At 38.4% G+C, this 19891-nt stretch overlaps 1 protein-coding gene across 2 annotated transcripts in view; it reads right to left on the minus strand.

The window, feature by feature from the left end:
• LOC131044998 (DNA-(apurinic or apyrimidinic site) endonuclease 2) overlaps positions 1-19891 on the minus strand; it is a 119451-nt gene that overhangs the window by 93569 nt on the left and 5991 nt on the right. Inside the window, exon 2 of one of the 2 annotated variants that reach the window (XM_057978499.2) lies at positions 1685-1796. The exons of the other annotated variant lie outside the window; for it this stretch is intronic. Coding sequence (XP_057834482.1) covers positions 1685-1796 — 112 coding nt within the window. The remainder of the gene's footprint in view (positions 1-1684; positions 1797-19891) is intronic. 2 annotated transcript variants of the gene reach the window in all.

The raw sequence follows: 19891 nt of genomic DNA on the forward strand, positions 1-19891 counted from the left end.
TTGCGATTTGCCGACGTCAAAGGAATCCGGCCTTAAAAGAAAAGAATGAACACCTCTAACATCTAAACACTTCAAAGGGAATTGGTCGATCAAGTATCTCAAGAACTAAGGGAGCAGTGGACTTGATTCCAAAGTGATGAAGAGGACCGACTGAGTGATGCAAGTGACTTGCAAAAGCTTGAGTTAAACATACATTGAACTTAAGTCTCAAAAAGGGGGGGTAACAACAGGCTCTAAATGGGGGCAAGGACTAAAAAGACGCAAAGGATCCAAACAAACTTTGCATCAAGCCTTATTCCTAACGGATACAGAGTCACAACAAAATTAACACACTAAAACTAAAACAAGAACGGAAAGGAAACTATAATACAAGATAGAACTAGTTGGATGAACTAACAGTTGAACAATTTCAGATCTTGCCCATTATAGGGAAGGGGTAGATGTGTTCTGTCTGGGTATGCCAGTAGAAATGAATTCTTCTAAAATAACAGATCTGATTGTAAACGTACCCCTCCATAGAGAATCAAATTTCTTGTGTGCGCCTTTTGGTTCCCTTCTATGATCCCACAATAAGACTAAGTCTCCAATCACAAACTGTCTTTGCTTAGCCTTTTTATCAAAGATTTTCTTTACAAACTACTGGTGCTTCACTATCCTGTATGTAACAAATGAGACCCCCAACCTTCTTTTAAAACCATCTTGGGAGCTTTCTGAAAAGTGATATATAAAATCACTTTATAATTTAATTAAACCTTATATCCTTGGAAATTTATTTAAATATTTAATGATTCCAAGCACTTAAGTCACAATGTTAAGCATCCAACATCTAAAAAAATTTGTTCTCATTCCAACGAGCTATTTTACTAAGGTGCATGTTGAATTATTTTAATCAAAATGGCAACCATAGTAAATTTAATGAAAATATAGCTCAATATTAAACCTGAGTTGTGGAAACAATTGACACGCATCAGAATCAAAAATTGATTGCACAGGAGTGATATCGATGATGAATGATGATAATTGGATCCGATTGGATGACTTACTATAAATATATGCTCTCTGCATGAATCTTGAAGAACACACTAGAAGCCGGAAATGACATTGGAAAGTGCTCACTGAGTCCTCTCGACCACTTCTAAGGATGACACACACCTAGAAGATCAAAGTCAACTGCAAAGCAAAAGAACCCGAAATGGGGACATTACAAGGAAGCCCTCGCCAAGTCACACATGGGACTACAAGTACTAATTGATTGGGCTGACCACCAAGGGAAGCACTCAAGTGAGGACTTTGGTACTAGTGTTGCAAAAAAGAGGTACTCTCTTTTCTTGAAGAAAATGCTAATCTTCTTCTCTTATAACCCTATATGCAAAAAATGTGAAAATAGGTACTATATTATTGAAAATATTGGCGAAGAGATAATAGGATGAACATCCTTCAGCTCATGAGAACATCCTTCAACTCATGATCTAGCAGTAGTTAAATCTAAAAAATGAAGCCATGAATTTTTAGTCCCAACAAGACTTAAGAAACCTAGCTCTAGGTTGCCTCCAGAATTTAAGGATCACATACTCCAACCAGAAAAAAACCATATAAAGAAAATGAAGAGAGTGGTTTGAAAAAAACAGCCAAAAGCTCATATCAAGCCACTAGTGAACAAAGAAAACAACAGATGTAAGAGTACCTGAGTAGCCAACCCTCCCCCGACATGTTGTACGTGTGCATGAAAAAAAAGATTCATATCCCTCTGCCATAGCTATATCTATTGAAAGTTCTTTCCTTGACAATTTTGTTTCCTGCAGTAAATCAGTCATTTAATTATTACATTGACTTCTTACAAAATATTTGAGTAGAGTGGAAGTACATTTTCTAATGAGTTCCTGCATAGTTCAAACTTCAATGTCTATTTAGACATAGCAGTTTCAAATAAGACTAAAATTCTATTATAAATTGGTGATACTCTAATCATATAGAGAGAACATATCAAATTAAATCATTGAGCTAATTGATAGGCCAAGGTTTAGCATGACCAGTATTAAAATTTCCCATGAAATCCTGTATATTTCATGATCTATTTAGACATAGCCAATTTCACATAGAGCCAGAATTATATGACAAATTGGTGATCACTGATCTTCAAATTATATAGATAAAATATAGCACAAATTCTTGAGCTCACTTATTGCTGAGGTTTATCATGCCCATGTTTAACAGTTACCTATTCTAGATACAAATTTCCAAGATTAATGTTTGGCAAACTAAAACACTGATTTTATCAGAAAGCAAAATTAGATCAGGAAAACAAAAGTCATGAGAGAATGTATTTGAACTCAGTAGGATGATTCAAATGATGGTAGAAATAGAACAAAACAGTGAAACAATCTCCACATATATCAATACTTCAATTCTAAGAGTTCCCAGATGCTCTTAGCAAATATGAGCTCCAAATATTTTCATCAATGCCATGGTTGATGGTATGAACTTCAAAAAAACTTATGGTGTACAATTACATGCCAAATCGATAACACTCACCCTAGTGCCTTTTGATGCACAAAATCACAGACAAAGGCATCGTGATGGATGGATCCCAATGGGCTTATAAGCCATATGCAAAAGGTAGCTAATTCACCAAATTTCTGTCATCCTCTATGCAAAATCTCCAGATGAAGCTAGGGCAGCACTTTGGTCAACAGGAAATTCATCCTGAACCAGTTCATCAGTGCCAAGATACCTGGATTCCATGGACTTAAGAGCTGGTTGCTTTGATCAGAAAAAGTATGTTGCTTTCCCCACGAGTGATTGCCTCCCTAAACAAATCACTTTCCAAATCTAAAACATTGAAACTATCATAAACACTCTTCTCCATAGGTCCTGATGGGGAGTCAATTTGATACATATCTGAATTACCATCACTGAAAAATACATAGGAAATCCTCATCATAAGATATTTTGGAAGCTTCGACGTGTCTGTTTTCAACTACTTTATCATTAGTGTCATCAACTTCATTGGAAAGATCTGAATATGTACTCAAGGCTGCTGTTTTGTATCTTCCCTCATGCACAATCACATCAAAAGTTCTTGCATACACTACAAAGGAGTCATCTTGGGGTTTTGTCATACATTCATTATGTGGTAAGGCATTTTCTTTATCAACATTTTTCTGATTTAAATCCCTCTTATTCCATCCTCATTAGCCAAATAAGGTTTCCGCTTCTCCTCACATTGTTTGTAGACATTGCTAGCCAATTCATATGCAACTGAAGAAGAAACCCGTTCTTGCTTCATAACAACCAATCGCATAGATAAAATGGGTTGAGAGATAGCATCACTTTCATTACTGATTAGGGCCATAATTGTTTAAATGCAAGAAGATATAGTTTCTTCGTGATCCTCATTGATAGAAACTATGAAATGATGAACAATTTGAAAAATAAGATCATCACAATCTAAATCAATCAGAAGAAAACAAGATCTGACTTTCGCCATCACTTCTAGAACCTTAACCCTACTAAAAGAAGGGCTTCTACTATCATCTAACCCATGAAAGCCGTCAATGATCAGCTGTAGCATTTTTCTTATTATGTCATTATTGTAAGGTGCTTTGGAAGCTGACATTGTTATAATTTCACTGAGGGAATAAGCAACAGAAAATCTTACCTCTTTATCAGGATGTCTCATAAACATTGGCTTAATCAAAGAATTCTCTAATGGCTTCACTGCCCAAAGCAATTTCTTGAAATCTGACTGATCTATCATGGTCAAACTATTCTCCACTACCTCCAACATACTGGGTAAGAAACCCTTTGTCTGATGCAGAAAATCAAGATCCCTGCCTGTGGTATAAACCTAGCTCCAACATCCTCTTTTGTGTGTGACTCAATGGTCTTCAATCTCTCTTCTATTTTAGCCTCAGTTTATTTCATCGATTCCAACAAATAATTCATTCTATCATCCACGATTTTGTCACTGAAAACTCAAATGCAACTCAAGAACTTCAACCAATGATATTTTTTAAATAGGCTAGCAAGAAGGAGCTGCTCTGATACCATTGTAAAATCCCACTCTGTTTTTGCACCTAAACTCACTCTTTTCCATTCCAGTCTATTAACAAAAAATTTTGCATAGTGTAATGTCCCCTAATAGATATAAGCCTGTTTAGCAACAATTACCTAATTTCAATACATTCATAACTCAAATCGATTTGCTTAATTAGGAGACAATTTCTATCTAAACTTAATAATAGTAAATCTGAACCAAATACTTCTCATAATGCTTAATTAATTATTCATAATTTCATAAATCAGAAATAGGGCTTGAAGCTTACCTTATATTTGGAGAGTGTAGACTCAAATAAGATAACCTGCACCAACAAGGAAAGGCACGCACCTACAAACATATTCATTCTTAACTAGTTATAATCTATTCTGCTGTCACAACAGAGAGGGAGAGAGTATATGAGGCATGAAAGGATTGCTTGGGTCCGTTGTCTACCAAGCCCAAGGAATGGTTGCTTCTAACCTCCTTGCTAGACTTGGTGGTCCGTATTGATGCCCTTTCAAGCTTTTATACCCTTGCGCACATCTTCATCTTGGTTAGATTGGCGAGGGAGGGGTAACTGGTTCCTTGACTCCATGGGTCCTTATGACCACATTTGAGCCCCTCGTCACCATTGGAATACTCCCCCATCCTTCTCACACATGATGGTCTTAACAAACACTGTTTCTAATGAATTACTTTATAGTATTATACTGATTGTATAATGCCTACTGTAAGAGTTAATGAATTTTCAGTACAGCAGTGACTTTGATATAAATCGACATTACAGATTTTCTGGCATTCCATAATATTATTTGTGCAGCCTCTAATGTAATTAGACATCATCGGCAATTTGCACCAGGTTTCGGGCAATTTGCGTCCTCATGGTCGCCTGGCCCGCACCATCGGCAGAGGTGCTAAGGGTTGGCTTCCTTAGTGCAATCGCGGGCGAAGTGTCCCCACTGATTGCAGGCCCTACACTGGATCATTGGATGGCCCTTGCCGTCATACTGGATCCGGTTTTTGTTATTGTTATTGTTGTTGTTTCTTCCACTGTCGCGTCTGTTATCCCGGTATCCTCCAGATGATGCCGTTGTGTTTGTTTGTTGGCCCATACCCGCTGGTGCAGACGTTGTGGCCTGCTCCGTGTATAGCACCTGGTTCATTTGCGTATTCCGGGTTTTCATGTTGTATGGGCACTCCTTGGTGGAGTGTCCCATCACTTGGCAAATCTCGCAGAATGCCTTCTTCTGGCAAGTACCCTTTGTGTGCCCCTCCTCTTTGCACTCAGTGCACCGTATGTCCCCTTCGGTCCGACCAGTACTTCTCATTGTTTTGAATTCCCTCCTCATTCGCTCCATGTCTTTCTGGAGCGCTTGCACCCGTTTGCCAGCCTCGCTGTCACTGCTGCTTTCCTGTGACGAGTCATTGTAATGTCCCCTTCTCACTGATGTCTTTCAGAGGTCCATTAGCCTATTCCTGAGACCCGTAGACTAGGTGGAATGAGTAATCAGGGTCTAGCATCGATGAAACGAGGACTTACTATTTTTAGTAAGTCAGGGGATGACCGTTCTGGTGCCATTGTCCGACCGAACACTCCTTGCTTTGCCTCTAGACGCGATGATCATATTTTTCTGAGCATTAATTCTTGACTTACTATTTTTAGTAAGTGGCTGGGTGGCACATTTCTATTTTTGGCAGTAGTCAGGGGTTTGAATTCTGCAGCAGTTTGTGGTCATCTGGGTTCAGTTTCATCTTGGAGGTGATAATAATCAGTGCGGGAGATATTTGCAACATAATTAAATATCATTTCCTTTCCTAAGGTTAATATTTAATTAATCTATTTATTGGCTGCTGGTTTATTAAATTTGGGATTAATGCTTGTTTAATCCTAAGTTTGGGCGAAATTCAATTATTTTATGGGATGTGAAATGTTTTTTTAAAAGGGATATTATTTCACTTTACATCGCCATTTTGTGCCTAAGTGTCCAACGTGGGTCCTCCCCTCTCTTGGGCGTGACTTTTGACTTAGGGAGTTGGGCGCTACTCTTGGGTCCACATGAAAGTGGAATGAAATTCAAATGCAAGCGTGGAATTTGGAGGGATGTCATTTGGATTTGAAGAATGAAGTTATAAATATGAGGCTTGGGTTCCCATTTGCACCATCTTGAAAATCTGTAATGTTATGCTGCCGGATTGGCGACAGAACTTGAGGCTTCGGAGTGCGTCTCCCTAGTGCTACCCGGTTTCGTACTTGAAATACAGTACCTAGCTGTGCCTTGTATTCTCCTATCGCTTTCAGAGCTTTGCCATAGACATCTTGGTGTTGCAACGATTCTGGACTTGCTGGTTTTGCCTGTGGCTGAAACACATTTTTGCTCACATCTCTCTGCTGGAGCGTCTGATAGTTATGGGTATTATTCCTATCTTCCTTCCCAGCACTGGCAAATAAGTTTGTAAGTTTTTAGCACATTTGTTTGAGTATTGATTTAATTATGCAAAATCGAAATTCCTAGTCTAGGCATGGGTTTTTTGGGTTGCATTGGGATGCGTGCAAAATAAAAAGAGGGTTGTTTGGGGTGTGGCTGTGATTGGTTGTCATTGTATTGGATGTATGGTGGGATTGGGCTTGATTTGAGTCAATTCGGGTAAAAATTGAGTGAGTTATGAGTATTTTCATGTTTTCATGGGCTGCTGGAACTGTACTTTCAGCCTGCAGAGCAGTGTAACAGAAAATTACAGTATTGTGTAGAAATCTGCAGTTAATCTTCTCATCTCATCTCCATATTGTAAGGATTGTTTCAGTAGTACTGAGCATCCCATTCTATCTGCTTATTTTGTAATTCCCACTGCATAAGTGGAAGAGGCTGGCTTGCCGCCTTCTCAGTTTTGTAATTCAATTTTCTTTGATAAATAGTCCTCCCACTGAAATATGCGGTAGAGTGATGTTTTAATGTAATGTCCTCCCGCTGAATAAGTGGTCGAGTGATAAAGTTCAATGTTTTGGTCCTCCCGCTGAAATATGCGGTAGAGTGATTGTTAATGTAATGTCCTCCCGCTGAAATACGCGGTAGAGTGATTGAACTTCTATTTCTTGTAATATTTCCCTTAGTTTCTATCCTGCTGGATAAGCAGAAGGGGATGGCTTGCCGCCCATGCAGTTGTAATGTTCAGTTTGTTTATTGATGCTGACGATCCACAGAACACCGTATGCTCTCACCCTCCCAGTCTGGGCTCTCGGTGAACAAAAGGTGTAAGGGTTCCCTTTAGTTGTTTTGCTTATTACTCTAACCTTAACGGGTAATTGTTGTGGATGAATTGCTATTGGCCTGAAAAAACAAAAAAAAAATTAGTGGGATATTACAGTCATCCTCCTCGAACGAGCTATCCTTCTTCTTCTTTTTCTTCGATGTCTTGGTCTCGCTCTCGAGATCCATCGCTCTATTGTATGCGTCTTCGTACGATGTAGGTGGAACGATTTTCATCTTCTTTCGGAGGGAATGCTTTAGTCCCTCCACGAACCATCGCTTTTTCAACCCATCTGCTGGTTGACTCTCCATTTTTCCCAGTAGTTCCTTCAACCGCCGACTATAAGCTCGCACTGTCTCGTTCTTATTCTGCTTCATTCCATAGATCTCGGCAACCATTTCGTTGTCATCTCTCAGGAGGCGGAACTCTATCCCAAACTCCTCCTTCAGATCGGGCCATGTGCCGACTTTGGCCTTGTCCATATCTGAGTACCAGTCTATGGCCACTCCCCTCAAGGTTGCTGGGAATTGTGTTACCCATTCATCTTGATCGGTAACACCGTTTGCTGACCATATGGTTTCGCACGTTTGACAATGGCGAACGGGATCTTGCTTCCCGTCGCCATTGAACTTCAGCAGTTTTTGTTTACTCGCCATCGCCAGGGGGCATCTTCCTGGAGGTGGTTGTGGTTGTGTCTGTGCCCCTGCGCCGCTTCCTCCGGTGTCAGTGGTGTGTCCTGCGTGGGTGACTGGAGGTACGGTGTTTTGCTTGCCGAGTGTGGCACCTACCGTACGGTTATCCTCCCCTTCGTTGTCACCCGCGCCCACTCCTGGCTCCCTTTGGTGATCCTCACTTTGTGGTGTAAGGGATAAGTTTCTGAACCGATCCCGAGTCTCTTCGACTAGATCTCTCCTTAACCTTGTTTCCTCCAGAAACTCTTCGTGGCTTCGCACCCTACGGTGTTCTGGTGACGCGTAGAAATTTCCGTCGGCTTCTGCACCCTCCGTCAAACCTCCTTGGTTCCCCTCGGGCCACCCTTTGGCAGGTCGTCCTTTGGCAAGTTGCCTCAGCCTCCATCTACGTTCTACTTGTTGCTCCAGAATCAAGGCCCTCTGCGGGGCCTCCCACTCGTCCGTTTCTGCTTTTTTATTTCTATCTTTATTTAATACATTGGACATAAATCACTTCCGCACATAGCAAGCACACGCCATGTACACAAAAAAAAACTTTTATTATTTTTCCTTTCGGCCACAATTTATCTCAACATTGTGTCGAGATTATTACAGGGTTCAATTTCCCCTTCGCGTCTTGCCATCACGCTCTGCGTCCCACGACGATTGTTCCGTTTGCGCGTCGTCGACCTCTGGGTTAATCTCACCGACGGGTAGGCCCATCGTGTCCGTGCGCCATTCGCGTCTTCCATTCCCGAGTACGTCTAGGCAACGGTGCCAAATGTTTGCCCTCTCGGGTGAATAACTTAAAGCACACAGATAAAGCACGTAATGCAGAATAATAATGCCATAGATATCAGATGCAATATAAGAGATGTTATTCCATTCATAATTGTTTTTTCTCACAAGTTACATTCAGAAGTATTTAAAGGTACCGAGGGGGTGCGAGCGCCAACCGTCGCACCGCAACTACCACCCCTCGGTTGCCAACTAACCAACACAATTACAACTTAATTAACTAGTTTTATTTCCGTGTACAATATTGCCACCAACATGAATATACTTAAGGCAAGAAGTATTCACATGAATACACCATGAAGTATGAAGTATACATGTAAGGCACATAAATATGAGCAAGACAGTAATTGTTCACATATATAGACTTAAGGCAGGAAGTATGTACAAAAATACACGTAAATATGAAGCATATACTTTGCAAAGCATGAAATCTGTAAGGCATGAATATATATACGGCATGAGTCATATACACGAATATACATAGGACATAGACCATACATATGGATACACATAAAGTGTGAAACACCTATATGAATGCACATAAGGTACAAAACACAGGGCATAAAGCGTACATACAAATATATGAGCATACACTTAAATACAATCAAGACATACCCATACATTCGAAGCATGTGAAATTACATAAAGCATTAAAAGTATGCTCATTGAATAGATGCAAGGCATGAGTCATAAATGCATGTAAGGCATTAAATATACACATAAAGGTATGTAAAGCATAAAGCCAATGAAGCATAAGTATATATAAAGTGCAAATATGCGCGCGGTATGGAACATGCATGAAGTTTGAATTTAGGAATCACAAGTATTTGCAAGGTAGGAAGCATACACTTATAAAAGCAATGTTGGCTTTATAAATAGCCATAATTATATGGTGGTTACATAGTTTTTATCCTGAAGGATGGCAGGATTATGCTCCGATACCAATTGTAATGTCTTCTACTAGATATAAGCCTGTTTAGCAACAATTACCTAATTTCAATACATCCGTAACTCAAATCGATTTGCTTAATTAGGAGACAATTTCTATCTAAACTTAATAATAGTAAATCTGAACCAAATACTTATCATAATTCTTAATTAATTATTCATAATTTCATAAATCAGAGATAGGGCTTGAAGCTTACCTTATATTTGGAGAATGTAGACTCAAATAAGATAACCTGCACCAACAAGGAAAGGCACACACCTACATACATATTCATCCTTAACTAGATATAATCTATTCTGCTGTCACAACAGAGAGGGAGAGAGTGTCTGAGGCATAAGAGGATTGCTTTGGTCCGTTGCCTACCAAGCCCAAGGAATGGTTGCTTCTAATGTCCTTGCTAGACTTGGCGGCCTGTATTGCTGCCCTTTCAAACTTTTATACCCTTACACACATCTCCATCTTGGTGAGATTGTCGTGGGAGGAGTAACTGGTTCCTTGACTCCATGGGTCCTTATAACATGTGAGCCCCTTGTCACCACTGGAATACTCCCCCATCCTTCTCATACATGATGGTCTTAACAAACACTATTTCTAATGAATTACTTTATACTGATTGTATAATGCCTACTGTAAGAGTTAATGAATTTTCAGTACAGCTTTGATATAAATTGACATTACATATTTTCTGGTGTTCCATAATATTATTTGAGCAGCCTCTAATGTAATTAGACATCATCAAAGACTGATAGGAAACCCTCTATAATCATGACGTATGTAATAAATACAGGGGATATGTTGACTTACTAATCAATAATATGGATGGCTGACCTTTAACGGTGATTGCTCATTGTTTTCTATTACTGGCAATAGTCTCCGCCTCCTTCTATATTCCTTCCGATTACTTCTTACTGTATTAACTTAAGAGTTCTTTCTGATTTACATTCTAATATTATTATTTGTCTGGTCAAACATTATATATATATATAAAAAGTATGGCTGCCATACATATTGCAGTTTCTTTTAATATTACTATTAAATTGCATTTTATATTAATATTACTATTAAATTCTGCATAAGAACATTATCAAGCTTCATATATTAAGCATACATATTAAACACATTCCCTTGCACACCACCAAGAACAAGGATGTTACTGCTTGTAACTTAATAACAGTTCTGATCTGATCTGATCTGATCGATGGTGATTTACTGAAGAGGAATAATGTTGTGTTCTCTGATTGAGTGCTGATTCCTTGATGATTTACTCTGCCTTGTTGGTTCTATATTTATTGCTCAGTGATGCCAATATTCTGCTAGGTTTTCTTATATTCTTCCCTTCGTATCTCCTTCCCCTTAATACGCATCGAACATAACTAATATCAAGAGTTATGTCCCTTCAATGGGACGGTTTTCTCTAACAGCCACGTCCTTTACTAAATAACATTAGTTTATTTACATAGCATTCCTTTCCTTTAATCGCACCTTCCTAGTAAATGAATTACTAATCGGTTGCTACAAACTAATCACACCATTTGGTTTGTTCTCATTCCTTTCCGATGTGGCAACCTTGTATTGCTGACTTGTATCATCGTTGTTGCTTGACTTTGATATGTCTTAGTTTATTAAATGATCACTGCCTGGCCCTCACAAATTAATCCATATTTTAATCACTGCAGCTCTAATAAGTTGACCATGAAGTTGGGTTATATTCTAATAATAGATGCCAATATAAAGTACATGAATGTCAAATCATTGATTGAATTCTTGACTTCATCAGCAACAGAATAAAACCCTGCCGTTTCTCTCACGGTCTTCATTACTATGTATTTGGCCAGCATTGAGACTTAAATCTATCCCCATATATTTGTTTGGATTTGGGGACAGGACACATAGATTGCTGATTTAATGTTTTCAGATTGCAGGTTTGAAAATGTTTGTTGCTGGACTAAATATAAAGATATTGCATAAACAGAAGTATAGTGAAGTTACTAACAGTATTCAACGAAATTATGACAAATCTGAAATATACTTTCATTCATTGATGCTGCTATACAAGCAGATTATAAAGTACTTATAACAGAAATGTCTGACCCGTTATTAGCAACTCGACAACCCAAATTCTTAAGGCAACTGTAGCAATAAGTTCTGCAATAAATGTCTTTAATCATGCAGCAACTTCTGTGTAAGATTGATGGTGGATTTAGAACTACAAATACCTCACATCCAAGACTCCAGTCAGTAGCAAACCTCTTTATATGACATACAATGCCAATGTCCAACAGGAAGAAATGTAAGTGATATTGTAAAACCTTTATGATAAACCTGAAGCAACTCTAAACATCCACGTCCACAGATTTCCAAGTTTCAAAACACATGCATGAACAGTTCACAGTACTTAGCACCCAGTCTGAGCTTATTTGCATTATGTATTATCATATTATCTGTCCAAGAGTGGATGACTAGCTCCAGAAGATATAAGCGCCTTCCAAAAACTTGATTAACCTTACATCTTGCTTACCATGTCCGGTGCCCTGCCAAATGATAAATTAATTCTAGATTGCAGTAAAATGCAAGGTATGAAATGTGAAACAATCACACCTCAGCCACAATAGCCTCCAAGCTGTTATCACAAAGATTAATCACCCCAACTGTGAATATCACTTTATCACCAAGATACAAGTCACCCAATATTTCTGAAGAGTTCACATTATCTCGAATCTGAATGTTTAAACTTTCATTCAAACTCAAAAAAAATGAGCAGCAGTGAGGGTGATGGTAGTAGTGAAAATGAAGGGGAAGTGGTTGGTAAAAATGTAAGTGGAAGTGCTGAGAGAAATAGTAGGCAGCAACCTAATATATTTAAGTGCCCTTCAAAAATCATGGAAACATATGCAAAGGGCCCTTTCAATAAAAAAACCTCTTCTCCAATATGTTACATCTCAAAGGAAAAGAAATTTGGGAGGAAGTACACTGTGGGATTGTCATGTTTGCTTGACAGATTTTAGAGGCAGCTATACAAGGGTAGAATCTCATTTTTTGGGTGTTCTAGGCCATGGGGTCAAAGCTTTTCCAAAACTAAAAAATGAGGAGAGGATAGAGTGCCATAGATTGCACATGGAGGCAGAAATGGAGAAATAAGGTGGGGCAATGCTGACACCTTCTTTTGCATGTTCACAAACATCTATGACTATGACATCCACTATTGGTAGTAGTAGTCAAGTTGAGACAAGAGGAAAGAGGAAGATGGGTTTTGAGAAGGGAGGTTCAATAGAAGCTTTGTTTAATGCACATGGACATGAAGCTACAAAGATATCCATTGCTAGATTATGTTTTGCTAATGTCATCCCATTTCATGTGGTACATTCCTCTTCAAACAAATGGTCAAAGATAAGCCACTACCAGTCCCTCATTCACACCCCCTAGAGATCATAAGCTACGAACTACTCTCCTCGACAAAGAGTATTCCAAGGTTAAATTTGCTAATGGAGAATATGAGACGAACTTGGATGAGGTTTGGTTGTTCTATTTGATAGATGGGTGCACTGATGTTAGACATCAACCACTCATCAATACCATTGTCACACAGCCTGCTAGTTCTTATTTTCTCAAAGCCGTGGATTGTTCAAGGAAGCATTTAGCATTTTGAAAGATGCCATAGAAGAGGTTGGGGATGCTAATGTTGTACAGGTGATCATTGATTCAGCACGTGTGTGCAAATCAGCTGGTTTGATGGTGGAGGGTGCTTATAGGCACATCTTTTGGACCCCATGTTGTGTTCATTCATTGAACAATGCCTTGAAAGACAAATGAAAAATAGATTGGGTGAAGCAAGTGGTGGCAGAAGCTAGAGACATTCAAATGTCCATTTGCAACCACCACACCTCACTCTCTTTAGGTCATTTTCAAAGGAGTTCCCCAAACTAAGTGACACAAGGTATGCCACTTACTTCATTTTGTATCAAACTTCCATTTTTTTATTATTTTAATGAATATGAGTATGCCACTTACTTCATCTTGTTGGAGAGGATGCTTGAGGTGCATGATCCTCTACAGTTGATGGTGGTCAATCCTGAGTGCGCTAGATGGCAGGATTCAAGCTCTACTGAAGGAAAATCCGTCAGACAAAAGATTCTTGATAACAATTGGTGGTCCACTGTAAGGTAAGACATTGCTGATTTTATTATTAAATTGATAATTTTTTTTAAAAATTAAATATTAGATTACTGATTTTCATATTCTGATTTTAACATTTTGAACTTTGCACTTGAAAATATGTTTTCTTTATCATCTCACCTATTGTAGATGTCATTAGATATGCTAATATAGACTCTCCTAGTCTTGGAGAGATATATGAGACATTTCACAACATACTTGGGAAGATAAAGCAAACACTTTTGGCTAAGGATCCTACTTTGGGGTTCTACGAGCAACATATTAGGCCCATTGTGACACGGAGGTGGAATATAATGAACACCCCACTTCATATGGCAGCCTACGCTCTAAAACCCAAATGGTGTGCACCAAGGGATGGAAGAGTGCCTCCATGTGATGATGAAGAGGTTTTAGATGGGTTCACACAAGCCATTGATAAAATGTATCCAGAGGAGGCTTCCATACTTTCTGCACAATTCCTTGACTTCACAAATCGTTGTGGTCCTACATTGAGTAAACCACAGGCGAGGTTGGATATAGCTATATTAGCCCAAAGAGACCCTATTGGATGGTGAACATAGCATGGGAGGGATACACCACAATTGAAGTTGCTTGCCACACACCTTTCACAGGTTGCTAGTTCCTCTGTTGCAAAGAGGAATTGGTCCACATGGCTTTATCTACTCCATCAAGAGGAATAGACTTACCTCTAGACGAGCGGAGAAGCTAGTGGTTGTGCATAGTGCTCTTCGACTTCAAGATCGTCAAACTCCAGAGTATCGACAGACTCCAACTTTACGATGGGATGTTGATCCCGAAGATGATGAGGAGACACTAGGAGGATTCGGTTGGATGAAGTGGACGTGGACCATGACAATGGCGAAGACTCAAATTAGTTTGATTTTAATGCAATGATAGGAGATGCAAATTAGGGGCAGCAGTGTACTTTGCTTTTTTGTATTTTCATGTCATAATTGACAAAGAAGCTATATGGTAGCAGTGTAGCCTTTGGGCATTTTGCATGTTATTTCTTTAATATCACATGCATATTGACAATGAATTTTGAATTATGAATTGCATATTGAGTATTGACAATGAATTTTGAACACAAATGTTGTATGTTCAAACTTAACATTCTAAGATGTTTTCATTAGCATGGTATATCCATATGTTTTCATATGAATATAATGTATATATGCATGCTTTATCCATGTTTTCATAAGGACATTTAAAATTCCCCCATATATTTTAAATTTTCCCTATACTTTATTTAGTCATCCCCTTTGCTGCCGCCCCCCCAACCGTCCCCAAATTTGGCGAAAAAATTTGCCATCCCAGAAACTCGTCCTTGTCCCAAAAACTTGGGATAACATAGTAAATATTTCTAAGTTTCCTTCATATCAAAATCTTCCAGTATGGCAGCAAACATTAATCTGCTAACAGAGTACTTAAAAGCTCCATGCCTAGGGTAAGTTGTCCACACAACTAGCAACACTTAATGTTAATCGCCCTTTCAAAAACAATGAGCTGCTCACCAGATATATTCTTCTTCCTCAAATATTTGCAATATAACCAGAACCTGCAAATTTGTCTCTGAAAAAGACTCACAAATTAGGAAACCAAATCTTTGAATACATTGTGAAAAACTTGTAAGATATCCCCAACAACACCAACCAAAGTAGATCTCTCAATACCGTAACTAGTCTTCTTCAAAAGGGATTTCGTTCTCAAGAAGGCTGAATTGAACCAACTCCTAAACCACCATAACTAGTCTTCTTCGAGAGGAATTTCATCCTCAAGAAGGCTGAGTTAAACCAACTCCAAAATGAGGCAACTTTTCTCTCATCAAAGAAAATATCATATATAATTATCTTCAGCATATCCAAAATGAAGACCAAACCCCGACATAAAGTAACTTAATGAGAAATTAAGGCAGCACAGGTTAGGGCAACTCAACAAATTAAAATATGACCTTTGCCCTTTTAATATCTCGATTATCTCTCCTCGGGAGGATGCCCACCTTTTTGCTCATTGAAATATTACTTTTCAATTCCTTTATTTTATCTCCTCAAACCCAACGTCTAGTATATAAGCTCTCATCAAATAATAATAAAACATTATTTTCCCTTCTTTTTTCACTTAAATCATAGTCAATTTATAAAGTATTTAAGTGAAATAACAAAATAATATTTCCCAACCTTACAAAAATCAGCAAGTCCTAAAACTGAAGAATATGCACTCTAGCTCAAGAAAGGCTGAGATTGAAACTAGTCACCCAAAATAGCATTTACTATAAGTAGTAATATGCTAAAAATAGCCAAATCTATAAAAACCTTCAAACTGAAGATCCTACATGTTGAAGCTGAGAGGAAATTGAAGCTATGACCAGGTGCCAAATAGTGGTTACTATAAATAGTAACTTCTAAAAATAGTAAGTTAGTCAAAACTCCCAACTGACCAATTGATGTCCAAATTGATGCTTACTAAAAATAGTATGTCCTGGACAAGTCTTAAATCACTCCAAAAATATTGTTCATCTCCATTAATCCATCTAAACACACTAGTGACATCAAAATACTCCTTTGATCCTGCTGACACCAACCTAGAAAGCCAACTGCACTATAAGAGAACCTGAAAATGGGGACATTACTAAACGTTCCAACAAGGAAGGTTATGACACCACCTAAAGCACCATCTACACTCGCAAATTCAAAGACAGCCCTAAGCCAGACATTTTGGCTAATAGTAGAGAAGGAACTCGCCGCCATTTTGAAGTCTTGAGACAAAGATCTAATATCAAGTTTATTATCCTTAAGACAACTCTTAGGAATAACTTGTTTGTGAGGGTTGTTAAGCCCTATTACACTCCATGACAAGATTAGCATTTCTTCCCACTCCTAAAGCAAGCCAACTCCAAGGTTGCTTGTTTTCCGCTTGTCACATTCTTCACTCATTCTTTTTCCCTAACCTCTCTATAAGATCTTTTCCCTAGCCACCTAGAATCTTTGCCCACGTCTGTCATTTTCCTTTGCTCCTTGGCTGCAAAGAAGACTTCCCTTTACCCATCATCAGAATGGAGGAGAAGCTAACAATGAGGCCTCTAAACCAACATCTTCAAAGAGAATAAGGGGTGAGGTCTCCGGGGTTACTTCTTTTACAACAGAAGGGAAATTGAGGAAAAAAAGCAATGGGGAAGGGAGCCTCATCTTGAAACATAACAATCTTTGTAGGCATGGATTACTCTATGGTAACTTCTTCCACCACAAGGTGAGACTAAGGGATCACAACTGAAGAAAAGGGACCGTAGCTGAGAAGATAGGGGCCAAATCCATTGAAACAATCACCTTTGCCCAACTCATGAGGAGTAGAGGTCAACAAGCTCAAATCGGGGGGATTTCACCATCTTCAAGAGTCAATTTTTTGGGAGGGAACAAGCGATATAGCCCAACTCATGAGGAGTAGGCATGGATATAGCCCAACTGGAGTAGAGGTCAACAAGCTCAAATCGGGGGGATTTCACCAGCTTCAAGAGTCAATTTTTTGGGAGGGAACAAGCAAAGCACCCAGATTAGTACTTGAACCAAGATGAAGGAATATCGCTTTAGAAGTAGCACCTTTAATATTTGAGGCCAAACTTGTGCCATCTCAATCCACCTTCCTTTGCAAGGGATGGGAGTTAAACAAATGGCCAATCTCTCAACTCTAGCAAAATAGGGTAGTGTTGTTGTAGATAAGGCTTTGTGTCCATTTACCTAGTTTAGATTCCAGAACAATGGAAATAGAAAGGGTCTTAGGTAGGGTCTTGTAGATAAGGATGTTATTGAACCCCAAACACTACACAAACATGAAAACACTCACCGAGTTACATTTTTAAGCATTGGCCAATTCAGAATTGATTTTATCTCAGTGGACTCTACTTTCAACCCTTTTATGGTGATGATATGCCCCAAGTACAAGTTCACTTTTTGCAGAGTCACTCTTCAATTCTTTAGCTAAAACATATATCAATTCTTAGTGTAGTTAAAAATATATCAAAAATAACAAAACTGAACTTCCTTAAATAACGCTGAAAAATTCAGTTCACATGAAATTGGAAGGTGCTGGCATATTTGAAACCTTAAAGGAATTACCTTAAACTTGTTGGTTGAAAATTTTGTACACTTGGAGAAATATACAAAATTGTGGTTTCAACCACAGCGTGTGAGTAAAACTCTCCTAATTAAGGGAAGGCTCCCCCTATTTAACTACAACTTTGAAAATAAAATAGGATGGGATAGCAATCTTTCTTCTTCTTTCAAGAAAAACAATATCCTTTTCTCTTCACAGAAAAGGATAGCGATTTGATATAAACAGTAGTAATCACTTTCAAAATGAAATGAGAGAAAGGAAATGAAGTTTCCTGAAAGTGCAAAGACTTTCGTCGCTTCCTTCGGTACGGGACAGCAATATCAAGCTCAAAGACTTGATTATGTGAAGTCATATCTACCCTTTTCTATACTAATGCTATAAAGAACAAATTATAACAGCTCAAAGACTGAAATATCTTGTTCTTTTCTACTTAAAACAATGGGAAGTAGTATAAGCTCAAAGACTTACAGCTATTTCTCACAATATCTACTCCTAAATTCTCCTAAGAACAAGTGAAAGCACAAAGACTTGCAGCTTCTCTCAACAAAATATTTATTTTAATCTATACTAACCTCAACTACTTGCAGCACAAAGACTGCAAATCAGATGTGATTAAGCTCTTTAAGGAACACTTGCAAGAAAGATAATATAGAACACAAACTCAAGTATGTAGCACAAAGACTCAAAGCTTGAGCAATTTCGTTCTATTCCTTTCAATTCTTGAATTCACACATGAAAGCTCAAAGACTTCTTTGCTTTAAATTTGGCAGAGTTTTTGCTTAATTTCCAAAAAGATAAAAATTACAATAGACCCCTCAAGTATTTATAGAAGAGGAGCCTTGAGAAAAAGGTGGGAGGATTCTAACTAACTTTGAGAGATTCTCTCAACCACCAAGACTTATTCAATAACTAACTAAGACTTATTCCAACTACAGTCCTAATTGAACACAACTTGTAGTTGTCTTACATATAATTACAAAAGTGCAAGTAATGAGTTAACTTGCATTTTACAAAAAAAGACTTTCACATATAACTTGCCAAAAGAAAAAACTACAACTAAAGATTACAAATGTGGAAAAATACAACTAAGTGTTGAAAAACACTTAAGCTGTAACACATGAAGACACGAATCCTTCAAACTTATGGATGATCATTTGTAGTTCCTCGGGATCTGATTCATGGGTGTTCTTGGCAACAACCATGGTCTTCACGATAGTATCATGACATCGGAGGAGCGCAGAGCTGTTTTTATCCAGGATGGACTGGATTTCATGCAAAAAGATTTGGTGTTTCATCAACATTTGAATTGAAGCGGCCGAGAATTGTTTGCTCCTCCATTCATTATGTATCCTCATCTGTAAATCAGCAAGAACTTCTTCTTCTGGAATCAGCTCTCCATCCTGACTTAATATGTTGCAAGAGGCCTTTTCACAATGAGAGACAACATCTCGGAAAACTTCACCCCGTAATCTCATTGTATCACCAATCTCCTCAATGACGGATTTTAGAACAAGGGCCTTATTTTCCAGAAGCTCTTCAAATTCCAAATACATGACCCTGGAAGAGATGATGGCATGCTCCTATAGAACACTCAACTGTTGTTGGGGCATGGTATGCCAGATTGTCAAACTATCTTCAACACTTTCCAAATTGTTTTTGAAAGTATCAGAGGTCTGATCCAGTTTCTCTTCAATGGTTTCCAACTTAGACATCATCTGAAAAATGTCTTTCATCACTTGTGCACATAGATCGTGAAGTTGATCAACCCAGGAATCCAATGCTTGTACCTCTGAGAAGCCCTTTCCACTCCACGAATTGATTCTTGGGAACCGGAAGAACCTATGGAGTTACTCCCTTCAGCAACAAGTTTTGTGATTTTATGAACAGCTGCCATAAGTTGTCGGTTTT

This window comes from Cryptomeria japonica, chromosome 3 (assembly GCF_030272615.1).
Source record: "Cryptomeria japonica chromosome 3, Sugi_1.0, whole genome shotgun sequence".
NCBI classification, from domain to species: Eukaryota; Viridiplantae; Streptophyta; class Pinopsida; order Cupressales; family Cupressaceae; genus Cryptomeria; species Cryptomeria japonica.